The sequence below is a fragment of the Euprymna scolopes genome, chromosome 21 (genome assembly GCF_053919585.1).
Source record: "Euprymna scolopes isolate OS-2025 chromosome 21, ASM5391958v1, whole genome shotgun sequence".
NCBI lineage: Eukaryota > Metazoa > Mollusca > Cephalopoda > Sepiida > Sepiolidae > Euprymna > Euprymna scolopes.
The window spans coordinates 50857908-50879682 of NC_136502.1; the positions used below are offsets into that span (position 1 = coordinate 50857908).

At 31.1% G+C, this 21775-nt stretch overlaps 1 protein-coding gene across 1 annotated transcript; it reads left to right on the forward strand.

Moving 5' to 3' along the window:
* The first annotated feature begins 799 nt into the window (after window positions 1-799).
* LOC145242269 (uncharacterized) lies at window positions 800-14498 on the forward strand. Its single transcript, XM_080105281.1, has 2 exons — window positions 800-856; window positions 11010-14498. The coding sequence occupies exon 2, from the start codon at window positions 11375-11377 to the stop codon at window positions 12653-12655; it is 1281 nt and encodes a 426-aa protein (XP_079961407.1). The 5' UTR covers window positions 800-856; window positions 11010-11374; the 3' UTR covers window positions 12656-14498.
* The last annotated feature ends 7277 nt before the right edge of the window (window positions 14499-21775 follow it).

Sequence of the window (21775 nt, forward strand, 5' to 3'; positions counted from 1 at the left end):
ATATCGTAAAAATTGAACCGATAGAAAAATTTTGATAGATTTTTAAAGTTTAAAAATTGAAAAATATTTAACTCGTAAAATTCAATTGATTTCATTACGTACCACCCGGCGCCCGGCCCGATGTAAACAGAATCTTTGTGAAAAATTAAACAGTTCTTCTGCTCGGTGTATGTCGGCGCGTTACTTACGAAAAAACGGTAAATTAAACTGCAGAAGCACCTGTTAAATGTTGTACAAGTTTTATAATTGAAAAAAAAAAAAAAAATCCAAAAAAGAAAATAAATAATAAAAAATTAAAAAAACGAAAAATAAAAATGCTTTTGTAGACCGCTCGTGAAAACTTAATTTTTTAGATCAATTTAAAAAAAAAAAGCAGCAAAAACTACGTAACAGAAAAATGAACCACATTTTTTTTTTTAAAACTCTCTTGTTATTTTAAATGTCCGCTAAAAAATTCTTTCGCAATGTGACAAGTCATCTTACTACGCGCGTTCATGCGCGGACGCATCACGTAAGAATAGCATAAACGATGGCGGTGAGTTGGCACAAAGTGCGAGGGTTCAGGGGTTGATACCATGCAAACGGTAAATTTGCGACGAGTTTAAATATCAGATTCGTTGTCAGCGACCCTGACCCTCCCCCCAAAAGATTTTATTGGTCTATGTTCTGTTGTAGTTAAAGTAAACATTTGCCAAATCAGTTTCTCACAAATAAATCACGAATCGTTTAAATTAAAAATATTTGTTAATTTCTCTAACGAAGAATTTTGAGAACCACATTATCTCCCTTGATCGTAGCTCTTTTTTCGTAACTATGAGTAAGAAGTTTATCCGGAAGTCAAATTGTTGAAAATAAGGTAAATATTGCATGGAAAATGTGTTTTACTTATGTTGTATTGTTTCAATGCTAAAAATGCTACTACTACAGTTTATCGCCGACAATGGGGACGCCATTTTTTTCCGGGCACCTGTCGTCAAAATAAGAGGGAGAAATTAGTATTTTAAACTATGACCGAGGCATGAAATAAATAACAAAAAAATAAACTAGATAATGATTACTTCCGGAAAGAACTGATTACTACGTGAAACACCTCTAACATCCCCATGCTTTTAGAACAGGTTTCTGAATAAACACCATCCAACCTCGCAAGCCATTCTTAACATGGGGAGGTTGGGAGTGTTTATATTACGCTGGTCGCTGGGTACGTAGTAATTAGTTCTTTCCGGAAGTAATCACTATCTATTTTATTTTATTTATTTATTTATTGTTATTCATTTTTATTTGTTATTAATTTTCTACCTTATCGATTTTCGTAATTTTTGGATATAATTATCTTTAAAATACGAGGAATACGTAACGTACATGCCATTGTTTTCATGTGGAATTCAGTATTAGGATTTCCGAAATTTCGTCCCAATAATGTAGAAGCGCCCCCCTTTTTTAAAATTAAATTGTTAGATGGAAGCACAGAATAGTTACAAAACACCATCCCTTCCTTATGTTAAGAATGGCTTTCAAAGTAATAAAATTATTATTTCAGCACGGTAATAAAAGTGCATAAGTTCCAACATTAATGTTTTTTTTTTTTTTGTATTTGTGGAATGGTAGACTAAATGAAGACATACAATTAAAAAGTTAATATTTAGGATATTCGGATCTTGAACGAATATCACATTTAAAAATGCCACTGGCAAGTAGTTCATTTTCCGATGTTTCCCTCTCTATATATGGCTGGAGGTTATCAGTAATGGGATTTCGTTAACCAGTTTTAGTTAGATAGGTGTTCACGCCAGTTTTGCTGTTATACTTTAGGGTGTTTTGTAAGAAGATAATTATTTTGGGGATGAGCCAGATTCAGGGAAATATTTTCAGTGAAAAAGACTTGCAGGTTTTATATTCAAATGTGAGAAAAACGAGAGATATTGTCATACATAAAAAAAAAGGAAAAATAATGAGGTGAAAAGAAATAATTTATGCATGTTTAAAATGGAAGGTTTAAAGCAATAGGAAAACAGAATGTTCTTGAATATTTTTAGAGTTCTTGGAAAAACAAGTGAGTTCATTGCCTGTTGTCCAGTTGACTATAATTTGGTAGTTTTCAAGTCCGATGTAAACAAATTCTTGATGAACCGTCCTCTTAAGTAATCTAATTTATCAAATTTCTACTACTAATGAGTACTACGATATGATCCTGTTGACTACTGTACACTCATTAACCTTTATCCTCGAGTTGCCTCCGGGCGTTGATAAGTGGGGACTCCTATGTAAAACACACTCACACACACACACACACACACACACACACACACACACACACACACAGGAAGTCTGCATCGTGAATTTCAGGAATCAGGAAAATTGTATTCAAAATTTCTCTGTTCATTTTTATTGTCATAAAAAGTGATGCATGGCACTTTTCTGCGACCCTCTGGAAGACCTGGAGCAAATGAAATGTTTGTGAGATTGTTATTTCTTTTTATGCTTGGTTTTGCCATTATGTTTGACTCGTTTGATTGGATAACTTGGGTATAAAAAGTCACATAAACAGAGTGAAGGATGCGGTTAATCATTCTGAAGTTGAGATCAGTGGAGATTACATCTTTTCTAACATTACCAGACCGACGAGGTTATACCATTTATTTTTCATTTTTATTTTTTTTTACCTATGGCACAGGTTGCAAGAAACCATTTTTGCAAACCTTTGACAATCGACGCTCCACAGTGGAAAATTACCATATTATAAATTCTAATTCATTGACAGTTTTTTTAGAGAGTTAATGGTCTTTTGTTTTTGCGTTAGTAAAATATTTTAGCGAGAGGGATAGGATACATTTTAGGTACGTGCAAAATGAATGGCCAATCTTTAAAATGCATAAACATTTTGACCCCTCCCTTCATTTAAAAATTCACCAAAATTCAGGAAATCAACCAATTTTAATGAAAATTTCAATATTCATTAATTAATAATCACAGAATATAAGGAACTCATTATTTTTTAAAACGTTTAGTGAAAATGTATTATTTTTTGTAAACAAAAAACACCTTTGCTAAAGTTAAAGATGAGTGGGGCTATGACAAGAGAATATTCTTTTCATTATTTTGACTCTTGAGTATATATCAGTTAATATCTTATATGTTTTTAGATACAGTGAAGTGGTTCTCGTTTGATTAACTGTGTCGGATATATACTCGAGAGTCAAAACAATAAGAATATTCTATTGTCATAGCCCAAGTTATAAATACTAAGAAAAGACGCATGAATGACTCTTTACTTTTTTTTAATAAAAATATGGTACTAGTGCAGAGAGTGATCCGGACGTAAATAATAACGTTATTATTTAAAAAGCCATTCTTAACATGGGGAGGGGAGGGTGTTTTGTACCTATTTTATACTTCAACCTTACAATTGAATAAAAAACATATAAAACTTTAATTAAACTTGGAAATACGATTTTAAAAATAGTGTGGATCACTCTCTGCACTAGCACAAAAAATAAAGTATTGTAAATGTTAACAATTAATTTTTTTAATATTTCAGGAACATTTTGAAAAAAGCCATTAAAGGACGTGTTTATGCAATCATTATAACTCAAAGAAAAATTTAATTCATCGATTTATCGATATTATTAAGCATTGTTTATTTAATATTTTCACCAAAAACTAATATAATTATAAAAAAAATATTTCATGTGATTTTACTGATAACAATTCTCACAAAAATTTCCAGTGTAATATTAAAATATTTTTCTTGTACGCATGATGGTGTAAACATTAGCATAAGAATTTTTTTTTTTTCTAATCCTGAAAAAAAAAAATTGAAATGAAAACATTAAGATCCAGGATTACTAAGAAAAAATGATTAAAAAATGGTATTATTTTTAATAACGATTACTTTAGACAAATAAGGATGAACAAAATTGTAACAAAAAGGAAACAGACAGGATTTGCCTCCTACTTGCCGTTTTCTCATTAACCATTATTACATTGTTTTTGCCTATTTTTTCTATGGATGAATTGTTAGTGGTATAATCAATTATTTTAACTGACTTTTTTCACACTTTAAATACACTTTTACTTTATTTTAAAAAAAGATTGATTTATCGTTACAATACGTTTGAGAATAAATCGATTCATCATTTAAAAAAGTAAATATATATACATATATACATAGTGTAGGTATTTAATTATTATAGTAAATAATATATATATATATATATATATATATATACAAAATATATTATTCACTATAATAATTATTAAATACCTACACTATATATATATATATATATATATATATATATATATATATATATATATATTATTTACTATAATAATGAAATACCTACACTATTAGCAGTATCAGAATTTTTGTAGGAATTTTTGACACCCCTAACACGAAACTGCGAATACAATATAAAAATCTCGGAATTTCTCTGTTAAAAGTGGGTTATTTATTTTCTTTATGGATTATACTTCCAAAATAAACTATTACAGTTGTTTTAAAAGTAATAGAAATATTTTTTTTTAAACAGTAATGAATTTTCCGAACTCAATATTTTTCAATTTTTAAACTCAATATTTTTCAATTTTTAAATTTTAAAAATCTATCAAAATTTTTCTATTGATTCTATTTTTACGATATTTTCAGGGTCAATGTGAAATTTTATGTTCTTTCCAATAAATCGAATATAATATTTTAGACAAACGTTTTTTTTTTAAATTCACGACCCCCCCCCATCCCAATTTTTAAGTGTCTATTAAAAAGTAAATACTTAATTTAGTAACCCGATAGTAAATAATGAATTTACTCACAAATTGAAGAGAAAAGGTCAATACATAATATATTCAAATTAAAAAAAAAAGACATAGTGTTCTTTTAGAATTTTACCTGTAAAGTTTTAAGTTTAAAACCTTTTTTTTTAAACCACGTTATTTGTTTTTTCTTTTTTTTTTAATGGAACCTTGGTCCTTGCTCCTTTAATTGAAAAAAAAATTAGGGCTTGAATTACATTTTTCGAGGAGTTATAAGCTTGGAAAGACAGGGGGTCGAATAATTCACGCCTCCCATTTTGTAAATGTCTAATAATAATTAATTTAGAACCCGATAAGTACATAATTATTTACTCACAAATTGAAGAGAAAAGGTCAATACATAATATATTCAAATTTAAAACAAAAAAACAGTGTTCTTTTAGAATTTTTCCTGTAAAGTCCGAAGTTTAAAACCTTTTTAAAAAAAAAACACGTTTTTTTTTTTTTTTTTTTTTTTTAATGAAATCTTGGTCCTTGCTCCTTTAATTGAAAAAAAAATTAGGGCTTGAATTGCATTTTTCGAGGAGTTATAAGCTTGGAAAGATGGGGTGGAATTATTCGCTATTTTCACGAAATTTCTGACACTGCTACTACACTATATATAAACATGAATAAGTTGTTTTACTATAATAATTATTAAATACCTACACTATATATATATATATATATATATATATATATATATATATATATATATATATATATATATATATATATATTACCTAGGAGTACTCACTTATCAAAGCTCTGAGGCCACTCGAGGATAAGGGTTAAAGAGTGTACAGTAGTCAATGGGACAATATCGTAGTAATCGTTAGTTGAAATTTGGTAAATTGGATTACTTAAGGGGAACGACTCATCAAGAACTTGTTTACGTTGAACTTGAAGTTGGCCATATTGTTGTCAGCTGGAAAGCAAGCAAATAGAAGAGAGTTCCACAGGTGTGTAGTTCTAAAAAAGAATCTGTGTGCATGGAATCTACGTTTTTAGCACAGATAAAGAATAAGGGAAATTATTGATAGTGTTTTCAGCTGGACAAGTGTTTCTCGTGAATTATTCTAATTAAATAAGCATTTTCTTTTTATTACAACAAATAGGATTACCTTAATTGATGAATATTTTTCATAATCTTCAAAACAACAGAAATTAATGAATATAATAATCTTTCAATTTCTCTATAAATTTAAAAATAGACTTTTTGACATTTGGGGCTTCTGTAAAACTTATGCGCCACACGTTTTCATTTGTTTTGATTGTGCAAAGCCAAACTTGTTACTAATCTCTCACTTTTGATGGCTAATTAAGCATTTTTTGTACAAACAGGGTGTTTTTTTTATTTAATTCTATATCTTAGAACTTTACTAGTTCACTTAATTTTGAAATAGTCCCAAAAAACTAATATTTTTCTGTCAAGGGATTTTTACAATGTAGTTATTTAACTTCAAAATTTAGCTGAACTTGTTACTTTCCAATGTCGCCATGAAAACATTTTTCATTATAACTTTTTTCATGTGTAAAAATATTTTTCCTTTTGGAAATTAACTTTAACCTTTAATCTTTCAAATACAATCAAAAAGTAATCAGAAATCCGCAAAAGAATTATGATAAACCGGCTTTTAAAACTATGTCCCTTCATCATTTTTCCGCTATTAATACATGTACCTAATATATTTCAATGAATAAAGTTTATATAGATCTACAGACGACAATTTCGGTGGCTTGTGTGTTTGTCTGTGTGTTTGTTAATGTTTGTGTGCATCTGAATGGAGACAAATGTTGCCAATAGAAGTGGCCTGCAACACCGATCCATAGACTTTGGTTGGCTGAGTTCCACTAATTTATTGAAAGAAATTCTGACCCCTTTATAGGGGTTAGGTGGCTTCCAGAAAGACCATTTCAAATAAATTCAGAAAGTTTTCTGATTGCTCTAAAATATAATTGTTTTTATTTAGGATAATGTATGCACGGACAATATGTGTACAAATGCGTTTATGTATTTGGATTTTGTACGTTGATGTGTTAATGTCAACCGCTATATATATTACCTTGTTGCCATTTTAATATTGTTGTTTACAAAAAACAAGTCAATTTAGCCTCGTTTTCGAAAATAAGTCGACCCGGTTTCGTTTTTGATTTTCCCAAATTTTATTTTAGGTGGGGGTGGGGAACTGCCATTGGAGAGGACAACAAAATTTTTAATTGTTTTTTAGATGCATTTACTCGCTTTACCTCCATAATTAAATTTTTTGTTTCATTTGATTTATAATTTAATTGGTGGGGGGGGGGTTGTAATATTTTAATCCCCCACAAAACAAAAAAACGCACATACAATGTATCTCTATTAGTTAAAAAAATTGGTTATATACTCTTAAAACACTATTTTTTTTTAGATAGATGATTGACTAGAAATGGATGAAACATTTACTTATGTACAAAATTAATTTTTCTCTCTAAATTCTGAAATAATTGTTGCTTTTTTGCAACATGAAATTGCTTGATAAAGGAGAATCTCGTTTTGGGGTATTGGGATTTAGCTGAGTGTACTCACATAAAAATTAATCCGCAATTATTTAAATACTTAGTAGGGCCGGCACTCAGCCTTGCCTGGTTGTATATATATATATATATATTTAAATATATTTTAATTCTTGCAGATTTCGTATTGATTATCACAGAGCCAATATATTACTGATTTTGAAAATTAAATTAACAAATAACTTGTGTGCCATCAGTTAGAATCAACATTTAGCATTCCAGCTGTGTTCTCTACTGTTTGAACTATTGAAGTATAGATAAGAAAGAATTTAAATGATACCACTTGAAGCTGTGAATGAATATGCACATGCGCAAAACTAATAGAAATATGTTGGCAAGTTGAAATGAAGATTTTGCATTTCAACTTACTGACATTTCTGTATGCATTATTCATAAATCCTCTCTATCTGGCCCAAAATATACTCCTATTTTCTGAAATGCAACCATAAATTGTACTCTACATGAATCCTTGATGTAGCTTTCACAGTATCAGGATTCCAGGAATCCTGATTAGCAACAACTATATATTAACCAGTTGATGGTAATTTTTGTCATTTCTATTATTGTTTTACTGAAGATTCAATTATGTAATCAAATAAATAAAACGGTAATTGTTTACCTTGTTTCCACCTTAACATGTAAAATGATTACTTTTATAGGTTTTAGGGTATGCTGAAAACGAATATCGCATTTAAATTTTCTACAAATAAGTAGTTTTCGGATGTTAAGCAATGTCTTTTCTTATGTTATCACTGATGGCCATCTTGGTACATGCAAGTGCACAAATGCAACCCCGAGAAACTATGCACAAACGTGCATACTAAATTGGCCACCAGCAATAAGATAAGAAATGACATTGCTTAATATCCAGAAAGCTACTTATTTGCGAAAAATTTAAATGCGATATTCGTTTTCAGCATACTCGAAAACCTTCAGAGGTAGTCATTTTTAAGAAAAATGTTAAGGTGGAAATAAGGTAAAAATTTAAAAAATGCATCACAATGAAATTCTTTATCGGACCACATAATTATTATTATCATTATTATTTAGATATACTCGGTTAAAAAAAAACGGGTTTGTTTTACAGATTTGAAAAAATGGTCTTGACAATGAGTTAAACATAAATTCAAGTTTCGCAATATTTTTTTTATTTAATTGTTTGGTGAAACTACAGAATAGTTAATAAAACACCCTTCCTTCCCCATGTTAAGAATGGGTTTCTAAATAATAACGTTATTATTTCAGCATGATAGCATAAGTGCACAAGTATATTTTTATTAGTAACTAGTGGGGTTAGCCGGCATTCCCCGGGTGTTTTCAGGTGTGTGTGCTGCGCGGGGGTGCAAATAAAAAAAAAGAATAAGCAAAGTAATAAGCCTGTTTAATAATATTTTTTAAAAAATGTTAAAACTTCTTAAAAAATGGGGAAAAAAACGAATGTGATGCAAATGAACGATGTTAAAATTTCTTAAAATCGGAAAAACAAAAACAAAAAAAGAAAACGTGATGGGGGAAAAAATGAAAGTGATGCAAAACAAACGATGTTAAAACTTAATTTTTTTTTTTATTTATTGTGGACTATTATCTCTATCTTTTCTTAGTTGTTTCACAACGTTTCAGCCAACTATTCCTCTGGCCATCATCAGGTGGTAACCGTGATAGATAGGAACTCTGAATCTCCTGACTGCATTCACTGCAATTACTGCCTTCTGTAGTTGTTGTCGTCTTACCACGGTTTGGCCAAGTAAACCTTTGGCTGGCTTTTGAGCAGGATTAATAATAAAAATCTGAAAAATAAAAACAAAAAAAAACAACGTTAAAAATGGCATAAATAACCGTTTCAATATAGTATTGTTTCGAAATCAAATTTGAAAAACTTGAAAATAATTTTTTTAAAATTGACAAACTCAGAATAAAAATAGTCTAGCAAACAAAAGCAGAAAACAGTCTAGCAAACAAAAGCAGAAAAACAGCCTAGCAAACAAAAGTAGAAAACTAGTTTTCTATTTTTAAGAGAATACTTTAATCAGCTCAGTGCATTATGTTAACATTAGTGCTTTGTGAGCCGTTTTTCTGTTAATTTCTATAAAAGATAACATTTTAAAGAAATTTCTGCACAATTAATAATTATCAAATATTTACATATTATGCATGAAAATAATTCTGAAACTATTATCTATATGAAAATGGATGACATATGCAGATTTATCTTATCACTTTTGAAATATTCTCCGTCAACTTTGCTCTGTCGTAACTTTGCTTCCTGTGGTTGTAAAAATCAAAATCAAACACCAGTAGAAATAGACTTCTTTGTTTATATAACCTGTAAAATTTCAGCCATATCCAACCAAATTTGATCCCGTGCATATGTATCCAAATGTAATGTATAAAATGTAAACATTGAAAAAACCTTTTCCCTTTTTGCTGCCGTCATTTTTTACTGTTTTTTCATTTTTAACTTAGAACATAAAAATATTGAACGCATAAAAGAAAAATAAATTAACATCATTGGAATGTTTATTTAAATCTCTTTTCATCAATTTAATTCTTTTAATTCTTTGACCAACAAATAAAAAAGATAACTTATTGAAGCACATTAGGTATGTAATATTGCAGATGTCCACAAAAATACAGCGTAGGCTTGTAATGCTAGAATAGGTAATTGTATCGAAATCAGGAAAAAATTTGGAATCGTCCCATAACTATATATATATATATATATATATATATATATATATATATATATATATATATATATATATATATGCATGCGTGCATACACGTGTGTTCATTTCCTAGATATATATTCTTATATACACGATTTAATAAGACTTCTCCAAGGAAATATTTATATTAAAACATGAATAAAGAGTGTAACAAAAAAATATAAAAAAGAAAAAATATCCCCTAAAACACTTGGTATTTAACTGTATCTCCAATTTTCCATGCTTAGGTCCATGCTTAAGTAATTTATATATAGTATTGAGCAATATTTTATAAACATTCGAGTTTAATAGGTTGGATATCTAGAAAACAACAACAATACAATCACTAATATATATATATATATATATATATATATATATATATATATATATATATATATATATGAACATGTGTTATATCTGTAAAACCTATCTAATATTTCTGATAAACTTGTATGGTTATGTATTTTTAAAAAGTTAATGGCCTGTTTGCTTATTGAATACGTATATAGGTAATTCCATGTCAAATGATACAGAATATTTAAAGAGTATGACACCTGTGTCCTTAGATTTTGTTATACCTTGCATCATAGACATCATAAAAATTAAGAAATCCTGAAATTTTGGGTATGTAACTCCAAGTGACTCAGTTAAACTAAGTATTATGGTACTTGATGCACAATAAGTATGTATTAGTATTTAATGCAACAATGAGTACAGATTTAACTATATTCAACCATCAATTTTACATAAAGAACTCATTCTAAATTAATCGATTATGATCTGTACCCGTTATAATCGGCCAAAAGTGTACTAACAGTACATTGTTTGAACTAAAAATATCTAAAAAAAACTTTTCGAAAAATGAAGATGAATTTCTGAAAAAAATATTTGGAAATTTAAATAAACATATCAACATTTGAAAACTATATATCGTTGTTTCCTTTTGTTTTACAGATTTCAAGTTGGAAAAGTACAATTTTACAAACGTTTATATATATGAAGATTTCTTAGAAAGACTGGAAAATTGACAAGTGACAAATGTAGAAACTTGTCATTGTTAAAAGGATAATAATTTCATATTGAAATATATTCCAAGACATTAAAATAAATACTGATTTTTCCCCAAAATTTTAATCTTGCTTAACACTATCATAATACATCCTTGCAGCATATGGTAATATATATTAAAAAATCTATTGATCATAATGTCAAAAATATTAATTGACACTAAAAAGAAATATCGTTGGATTGATACACAATATATCCTTTGATACAAGCAATTTCTTTTAGACAGGAGGTAACCCACATTCTGCTAAAAAATGTCAAAGATGAAGGATCATACAGAGATTGATGAAACACATGGAAGTACAGTTTTACAGAAAAATAATTTAAATCAACATATACAAGCTGATACAAGAAAGAAACCATATTCTAGTGAAATATGCAATAAATCATTTCCACGTGATTGGGATTTAACACAACATATCCGAGTTCATACTGGAGAGAAGCCATATTCTTGTGATGTGTGTGGAACTTCTTTCGCATATAAAGGCACTTTAGCAAGTCATATGAATGTGCATACTGGAGCAGGGCCACATGTTTGTCAAATATGCAGTAAAACCTTTTCAGCAAAAGGACTTTTAAAGCATCATATCCGAACACATACTGGAGAGAGACCTTATTCTTGTGAGGTTTGTCAGGCTTCTTTTGCACGTGATTCATCATTGGCAAGACATATGAAAACTCACACTGGAGAGAAACCATATTCTTGTGAAATATGTGGCCATTCCTTTATACAGAAGACACACTTGATAACACATGTTAGAATGCACAGTGGAGAAAAGCCATTTACCTGTGAAATATGCAATAAATCATTCTCACGGACAGTTTACTTGCAAAAGCACGTCCGAGAACATACTGGAGAGAACCCATATTGTTGTGAAATATGTGAAAATTCCTTTACAGAGAAGTCAACAATGAAAAGACATATGAGAACACATACTGGAGAAAAACCATATTCTTGTGAAGTTTGTGGGACTTCCTTTACACGAAAGTCATACTTAACAAAACACATGCGAATACACACTGGAGAGAAACCATATTCTTGTGAAATATGTGGCCATTCATTTACACGAAAGTCAAACTTAACAACGCATGTCAAAATACATAGTAGAGACAAAGCATTTACTTGTGAAATATGCAGCAAATCATTTCTGTATGAAAGAAATTTAAACTGCCATATTCGAACTCATCCAGGCGTAAAGCCTTATCCTTGTGAGGTGTGTGGAACTTCTTTTAAAATAAAGTCATACTTGACAATACATATGAGAATACACACAGGAGAAAAACCATATTCTTGTGAAGTATGCAGTAAATCCTTTTCTCAGTTAGGTACTTTACAAATGCATGTCCGACGGCACACAGGAGAAAAACCATATTCTTGTGAAATATGCAATAAATCTTTTACTGAAAAAGGGCAATTAAATATTCATAGTCGATCTCACACAGGAGAGAAACCATATTCTTGCGAATTTTGTGGGATTTGCTTTGCTCATAAAACATCCCATACTAAACATATAAAGGAGACACACTGTGGATGAAAATAGCAAATGTATGCATGTGTATATTTGTGCAAAAATATTTAACCAATAAATTCTTAAATTATTTGTCACATGATACAGAAATTAACAAGAAAATGTGATCATACATCGAGGATGGTTTTATAACGAGTAAAATCTTTTTATGGTTATCCAAGACATATTTCTGTATGCATTATTCATGTATATGAATTATGTGTACAAAAGAATATGTTAGGAAGTTGAAATGCAAAATGTTCATTTCAACTTGTCAACATATTTCTATTACTTTAAAACCAAACCTAGTGATATGAGACAAGGAGAAATACACAATCTTAATAGAATTTAGTGTCGCCAATAATGATGGGTTAAACAAAACTGAGAGGGAAAAGATAATGAAATCCCAGGGTTTTTTTTATACCACATGAAAGAAACTAAAGGAAGATCTCCATTATTTTAGCAATTTTAGAAGCAATGAGGTTCACGGAAAAGAATTTTCAAAACTATCTGGTAAATATACCTGGGGAATCAAGTATCAGAGACATTCAAGCAATTTCACTTAAAGCAATGGTTAGAATCTTAAAACAATCTCTTGGAATGTATGAGATAGCAGGTGAATATCTGACATCTAGTAGGGTGCCCCATTCTAATCTTGAACAAAATAAGAAAATTCAAAGAACGGAGATTAAGCCATATTTTAACACACAATAGAGATGAGCAATCTTGTTGCAAAATGATTGATTATTTTTGAGAAAGAGTAATTAACTCAACATATCCAAAGTCATATGGAAAAAATGGAATTTTAAGAAGATCTACATCATTCCAGTAATTTTGAAGTAGCCAGAGTAACAAGAAAGAGTTTCAGGAGCTACCTCTTCTACTTTGAGCATATGACATTCGCATGTTTCCAATAATCCTTTTGCAGTGAATGCACTAAATTCTGCATGCGAGTTTAGTTTTAAAACATCTATTACGTTTAAAGCTAGTTTCTGTGTACAATGGCAGTCGCACGTTCAGAAGTGCACGAAGGCTGGCTGTTTAGTTTCTCTTGGAATTTTTTTAAGAGTATGTAGTTGTCTATAGCGAGATTTAACCGATCTGTTAACTATGATGCTATATCAGATGCATTCTTTTTAAACATTGGGTGTTGGAGTAGTTGTGATAAGAATGTTCAGAAACTGTTCCAGTCAGCCATCAAGTATTAGCACATTGTTTGATGGAGAGTTATATTTGGTGTTTTGTTATTCTTTGTTTTTATCTTTATTGAGACGACAGAGTGATTAGAAGATCCTAGCAGAGAAAGAATTGAGGATGAGCCTAGTTCATGCCATGTTCAAAAATGATCTAAAAGACTTGCAAATTGTTCATCAACATTGAGTACCCGAGTAGGTTTGTTAAATATCTCAGTCAGGTCATACGAGAAGAGGAAATCTAACAAAATCTCCCTTCATCATCCGTTTTATTTGAGTGAAATAGCCATTCAACATTGTGAACATTAAAATATCAACAGACGTGGATGTTGGGTGAGGGATGAGCAGATGGTATGATCAATGTGCTTGGCGATACGGCGATACTCTCAAAGATAGATACTTTATTGTGAGGACGGTATAGGGCAAATATAACTGCTGTGCTGTGAATAAGCGCTACTTTAAAGTACATGTAGTGATGTTAGAAGTCTTTCTTTGTAAATGTCCCTGCTACATTGAAAAGTATCTTTGATGTAGGCACATATTCTATGGCTATGGTCAGTGTTATATATATGAAGGACAGTTACTGTGGACTTTCTTTTTTTTTTTGGACTTCCAGCTAGTTCGTGGCCGCGTCTTTCAGTAGTGGCATTCTTTGAATAAAAACTTATGTAAACATTCTCCGGTGTCTATCTTCTTCCTTTTACATGTTGTAAAGACATCACCATCTCTTCTTTCTTTCAAGAACAAGTAATCTCATCTCCCAACGGTAAGACTATTTATTTCATCTCCATATTACTCATGAAGAGATGAACCTTGTTTATCACAATGCCGTCACATTATCGCGTGTTCAACAACGTATACTACAGTCGGGTTTGGATATGAAGTTAGAATAGCTTTTGATGTAGAAATTTGCTAAGGAAGCAGTTGAATAAATACCAGTTTCAGACAAGAACAACTGGTCAAGTTTGGTAACATGCAATTGGATTTCAACTTCTGAAAGATCGGAATATAGACCCCTGATGTTAGAAGAAACCTTGTAGTTGGGGTCTACATTGGAAGTTTTGGTTCTGGGTTTCCTCTTGATTTGTTAGTTGGAATTTTTCATAGTTTGTGGAATTTGTGGAAGAGGTCAGCAGAGTTATTAAAAGCAGGGCAGAAGCAAGAGAGAAGGGAGAGAGAGAGAAAGAGAAAGAGAAGGGGAGGACGTGATGAAAGAATTAGTGAAGAAAAAAAGAGTAAATTATGGAAAAGGAAAAGCCGTAGCAGTTCCCACTAAAATGGCATCGATAGGCCTCCCCAGAAACTACTGCATGGTCCAGACTTCATTCATAAAATGGCAATGGCTGATAGTTTGTTATATTTCTGTAAATTTTGGAAAGCTTCCTTCAATAAAGACAAAATTTATAGTAACTCAAATTATATTACTCCTCATATTGTTTTAACATAATTCAAAAGATGAAATATTTCGATTGCTGTGGGATACTTTGTATCCGATTCATTCAAATACTTTTACATCATTTAATTTCAATCGATTTCTTACCTTTTCATATTCAATCCTGATCAATATTTTATTTAATAAAAACGGCAATAGAAGGAATTTTCATCCTTTATTTAATATGTTTCTTTATTTGCTCTATTGGAAAATGATTTAATAAAATGTCATTTCAGATAATCACTTTTTCATTATTACTTTACTAATTTCATGTTTCCAATGGACACATTCTTTGTTGCTTATGTTTATTTTTTAAATTAACTTTTTTTTTACTTTTCTTTTACATAATCATACGTTTTTATGAAAAGATGTTTAAAACATTTTTTGATATTCCTTTCTTTTTCGTTTTCTTACGTAAATAAAAAAACAAATCAATTTTTTGGCAAGTAATATTTTTAAACCCTATCTGTCAATGTATACAGCTGTACAAGAAGATGGGCAAGTAATATTTAATTGCAAATAAGATTTCTATTTTATATCAATTCTACACAACACTCATCTTTTCAGTATCTAACGACACTAGGCTTCAAGTTGATTCAGCCACAGAATCCTTCTATCTTATATAACGTAAATAACCTTTCAATGTTATGTAAATGACTGTTGTAGCTTTTTGAAATATTTGTTAGTACAAAAACTTATAAGAAGAAGGGTCTGCCTGGGTTGGTTTCGGTAGAAAGTCACAAAAATAGTGTATCCAAACAAAAGAACGATTCTTTTGTGTGAATGTAGAGGGTGGAACGATAAAATTGTCGCCCTACAGAAAAGAACACTACAGATTTATTTTTAAAAATTTCATTTAAAAAATCAATTCAGGTAACTTGATTATGTAGGAGAGCTGACATCTATTCGTCTTCAGCCTCAATCACGGCCTCGATATGGGTCCAGAACTGGGAGCATGCATTTTCCACAAGTGCCAGCAAGAGCTTGATAGATATGCGGCGTGCGGCGATCAGGTTGACTTGGGGGGGGGGGCGTGTTGGTGATATTCTCAATATATGATCAAACGAAGTAGTCCCGCGGTTTCAGATCGAGGGAGGAGGTGGGTCAATGAGAGAAGAGTACAAAGTCGTAGCACTCCTGAATCCAAGCCTGGGTCTCTTTAGACTTGTGGGCCAGCAGTGAGTCATGCTGCTACACCTAGAAAACCCAAAATAGTCCCAGAGTCCAGTGGTTCTGGTTCATACCAAGCAAATGGGAAATTTTTGACAGGTTTCGGATTCGTTGTCAACGACCTCGAATACGCCTACAAAAATTAATTAGAACGGTCGGTGTTTTATTGTGATATAAGGTAATATTTAACAAATTTTTTCCTCTTACAAAAAATAATGAAATTGGTGTTTACATAATTGATGCTTTAAAATAACGTTCCCATGTGGTAAGCATTCCGAATGTGAAAACATAACCGTGTTTAATAAATCTAGCCGGATCAAGTAAAGAATAGATACCCTGTAGCAGACGACGCCGCCTGGCGGTGGCAAGCGCACAATTCAACTAACACCGGTGATTCGACCTTGACATTGGCACAAGCACATGGCGGCGGTTGTTTGTAAACACGTCAAATAGCAAACATGCTCGAATATTCGCCAACAATTTTTTTTTTTAAATATATTTACAAAACTTTTGAAGATTTAAAAGAAAAAAATATATTTACAAAACAGTTTTTTAAAGTAAGTAACAAAACGAACGTATTTAAATAAAAGATATTTAAATAAATGGATGTCTTTCTGTTTCGGATTTTTTCGATCCAGATTAATATTTATGTACCGTGTTTTTTGTTGGGGGGGGGGGGTTCTATATGCGTTTTTAAGACAATTTATTATTTTTTTTTATTACATTTTCACCCCAAACAAGGCGTATTATTGCCACTTTGGTGTAGGGGGATACTATCAGGGACAACAACTACTGGGGTACTATGCTGGGATTTGGGCAGCAAGATGTCGGTTCACGTTACACTTGAACTTCTGCATGTCAGTACAGTTGGGGAAGCAGAATCACTAAGCAGTGGCCTGGGATGGAATTACAGAGTTTAATTATTCTTAAAAACATTACCTTCAGCGGCAATTAATATATTTTTAAAATGATATTTTTAAATATTAAATTTTGACGAATATTCGCTAGCAAGATTTTTTTAAAAATAAAAGATATTTAAATAGATCAGTGTCTTTCTGGGTGCGTTTTTAATATATTTACAGAACTTTTGAATAACTGTTTTATTCTTTTTATCAAACAAAAATAGAACTTTTATAATGACATATATATATTATGGACTGTTTTTCAAACATCGAAATTTTAAAATTAAAGTTAGTTTTATTAAAAAAAAAGACGAGGTGTTTTGTTTTCAAAATTTATTTGAACTTTCAACAAACTTTTATAGACATAAAAAATAGACTTATAGATATTTTATAATAATTTTTTAAAATATATTTAACAAAAAGTGTTTTTTTTTATCATTTCATTGTTGAATAAAATTTAAAAGTGATAAATGGCGAAAAAAAAATATCTCGAAAAAAAACAAAACACCTCGTCTTTTATTTTATTTTTTTAAAATAAAACTTTAATTTTAAAATTTCGATGTTTGAAAAACAGTCCATAATATATAAAAGTTCTATTTTTGTTTGATAAAAAATAATAAAACAGTCAATAAATACAAAAATAAATAAATAAATAAATAAAACCCAGTCCATTAAGTTCAAATAAAGACTGAATAAAACTTATTAAAAAAAGGTTCATTCTATACGGTTTGGGACATTTTTTTTTCTGTGTACGTTTTTAATACAATTCAATATATATTTAAAGTGCGATGTATGTCGGTGGTTAGTGAAGGAGAAATAATTATAGGCCGAGGCAATTTTTATGCATAATAAAATCACAAGTATAAACAATCGAGATTTTAAAATATATTTTATTCACATATCTTTTTATAACTTTTATTTTTATAAAGATGAATTCTAGATAGAAATCTTTGGTACTGGTCGCGATTTGAGTTCCCTGCCGAACACCATAAAAAAACACTGACTTCTCTCTACGCATGAGCAAAGGACATGTTTTAGTTGCCATAGTAACTAAACGATCATGAATTTTTATCGACTTTTTATAAGTTTACTGTTTATGAATATTGAAATAAAAGAAATTACTACACATTTATTAATAATATCTCACTTTTATCGCCTTTGTTTTTAATCACTTTTATCGACTTTTTTTTTACTGTTTTACTGTTTATGTGTCACTTTTATCGACTTTTTCTTTTCTATTTTAAATAGCATTTTCTTTTTAAATGACGACGTTTTTACTGTTTATGAATATTTAAAGAAAAACAATTACTAAACATTTATTAATAAAAAAAATGGGTGCTAGTGCACTTGCACTTATGATCCGCGCTATAGTTTAAATCGTATTTCTAAGTTTAATTAAAGTTTAATGTTTTTTTTATTCAATTATAAGGTTAAAGTAGAGAATAGGTACAAAACACCCTCCCCATGTTAAGAATGGCTTAACCTTACAATTGAATAAAAAAAAATTAAACTTTTTTTTTTTTTACATAGGGATCACCACATTATCAAGGCCAAGAGGCCACTCAAGGATAAGGGTTAAAGAGTGTACAGTAGAAATTGGACATTATAGTAATCATTAGTAATGAAAATTTGGTAAAGTTGATAACTTATATGGAACGGCTCATCAAGAACTTATTTACGTTAGACTTGAAGACAACCATATTGTAGTCAGCCGGAAAGCAGGAAAACGGAAGACAATTCCACAGGCGTGCAGTACTGCAGTTCTAAGAAAAAAAGCTTTGTTCATGGAATCTACGTTTAGGTTTAGGCACAGATAAAGAGTGGGGGGAATTATTGATAGTGTTTACAACTAGACGAGTGTTTCTTGTGAAAGTTTGGCGAGGGGGGACCATAGATTGAAGCTCATTCGAACACTTTCCATGAAAATAACTTTAATTAAACTTAGAAATACGATGTAAACTATAGCGCGGAGTGCACTAGCACCCATTTTTTTTTATTAATAAATGTTTAGTAATTATTTTTCTTTTAATATTCATAAACAGTAAAAACGTCGTAATTTAAAAATGAGATGCTATTTAAAAAAAAAAAAAGAAGAAAAGGTCTATAAAAGTGATAAAAAACAAAGGCGATAAATGTCTTTTGCTCATGCAAACACAAGCCAGACTAAAAAAAAAATGATGCACATTTATTAGTGCTAAAATAATAAAACAGAACAAAACAAATCCTGCACTTTGGGGAAGTTAGTTGGCGAGTCCTTCACAACACAAGATGCGTAATATATATATATATATATATATATATATATATATATATATATATATATATATATATATATATATATATATATATATTATAAAACATGAAGATTAAATTTTTATTAAGGAAGCGTCTTCCTTTTCATTGCTGATGTTATTACACCTGGAACTTAAGTTATCATTATGCATAGCTCATTTCTGACACGTGGTGGGCCTGGTGGGGTTGAATTTCTGAAGGAATAATGACCTCCTCGTTTAGGGTTACAGTTTGTGCAGTTCTTTTTTCAATGAAAGGATGAAATCTTAATTAAATTTGCCTTTCCCACGAATTGTTGTTGTTGTTGGTGTTGTTGTTGGTGGTGGTGTCAAAAGTGGGATATCCACTTCTTAGTGAGGAGCTAAATTCTCTGATATATCAGCAGAAATTTTCTTCTGTGTCTTATGGTATTCGTGCTCAAAAAACAAACTGCTGCGCTTTTATTAAATTTTTTCTTTCTCCTCTCACAATGACCCTTCCTCTTAGTAACAGATTTCTTGTCATTTGATTAGTCATCGGCGTTCTAAATGAGGGTCTGTAGGGGACTAGGATATATAAATACCCCAATCCCGTTACAAAATAATAATGAAACGAATGGGAATTGAAGGAAACAAAGACACAATTAATGGATAAGATAAATGTCGTTTATTTGCTGTTAAAAGAAATGAACATTTTTGTTATAACATGTCCGCGCGTGGGAAGAGAAATAAATGTTGTAGGAAAATTGAGAATGGTAGTCCAGCGTGTAGACAAAGGAGAGGATATCAGAGTTGTCATCAGTTAGTAGTCAGCGACGCGAAGGTGTTCTTAGTGGCCAGTAGTAGGTGGAAAGAGAAAGGGTGAGAAAGCCTTTAGCTCGTGCTCCATACATAGTAGGAAGTGGGCGTGAGGTGCGCGTGCGCGCGCCGAAACGGCGCGCGGCTTGTTCGCCCAACCTCTCTAGTTGAGAGTTGGTTCCAAAGAGAAAGAAACAGCTTATCACCTTGTTTTTATACTCGTTTCCAGAGTGTATTTTGCGCATGTGTATTTCCTTAGAAAGCGGAAGTGACGTCGTCCATGTGCGTGATCGTGTTCGCGTGTGTGAGTACATGTGTGTACGTAAGTGTGTGTGTGTATATATACGTGAATTTGAGTGTATGTACGCGAACGTGAATAAGTGTACATGTGTGGACGTGGGCGCGTATGTTTGTGTGCGCGTATGTATATGACAGCTTGAAATATGAATGTGTGTTTTGTGTGAGACTTGAAAAAGGCTCGTACAAATACTCCCCTTCCTAGGAAAAAAAAAAAATACATGCAGTGTATATATTTATGTATATATATATATATATATTTTTTTTTTTGTGAGTAATGTTTTCGGCAGTTGATTTTTTTGTTCTGTTTTTTTGTTTTTTTTTTTTTTTTGCTGTTGGTGTGGTTGTTTGAAAAAAACGTCACAAAGGAACGGAATGTCAAAAACGGAGTTTGTTCGTAAAAAAAAAGTATTTACTTACGCGTGGAAAATGCGTTTACTCTTTTTTTGGGCTGACATTTGTTGGTTTGGTTTCTGTTGTGTGTTGACATGTGCAAAGCGTTGCTTGGACAGAGAAGTGAATTGTTCCATTTGGAAGGAAAATTTTTTTGTTTCGTGTTGACGGTGTCGTATGTGTGTGTCCAGTTGACGGTAGCTTCGCATGGTTCTGCGGTAATGTGTGCATCGTTTGGACGGGCGCTAGTCGCGTGTTTGTTCTTGTTGAACGGGGTCTGGTTACTGTTGTCTTCGCAAGTGCGTCTGCGGTAATGTGTGTACATTGTCTGTACGGGCGTTTGTTGTGTAGTCGTTCGTGGTTGCCGGCTGTCAACGAAACTTCCAAGTTTTGAGTTTATCCGCGTGCGTCGTGCATCTCAACTCGTATTGTTGATTCAACTTCTTCCTATGTGTTGATAGGGATGTCCTGTTTCTTTGTTGTTGCATCTGCTTGTGCGGGAGGGAATTGCATAGGCCTATGTGATTTTGCTCCTCGCGTTTGTTGCAGGGTAATGTCAGGAAACTGAAAATGTTTGTCAAGCTCGAATTTGTTTTTAAATTCGATATGAAAGTCGACAACTCCGTGTTCGTTTTTTTTCTTTTTTTTTTTTTTTTTTTTTGCAGAGTCTGACGAGGGTTCGTCATTGTAGT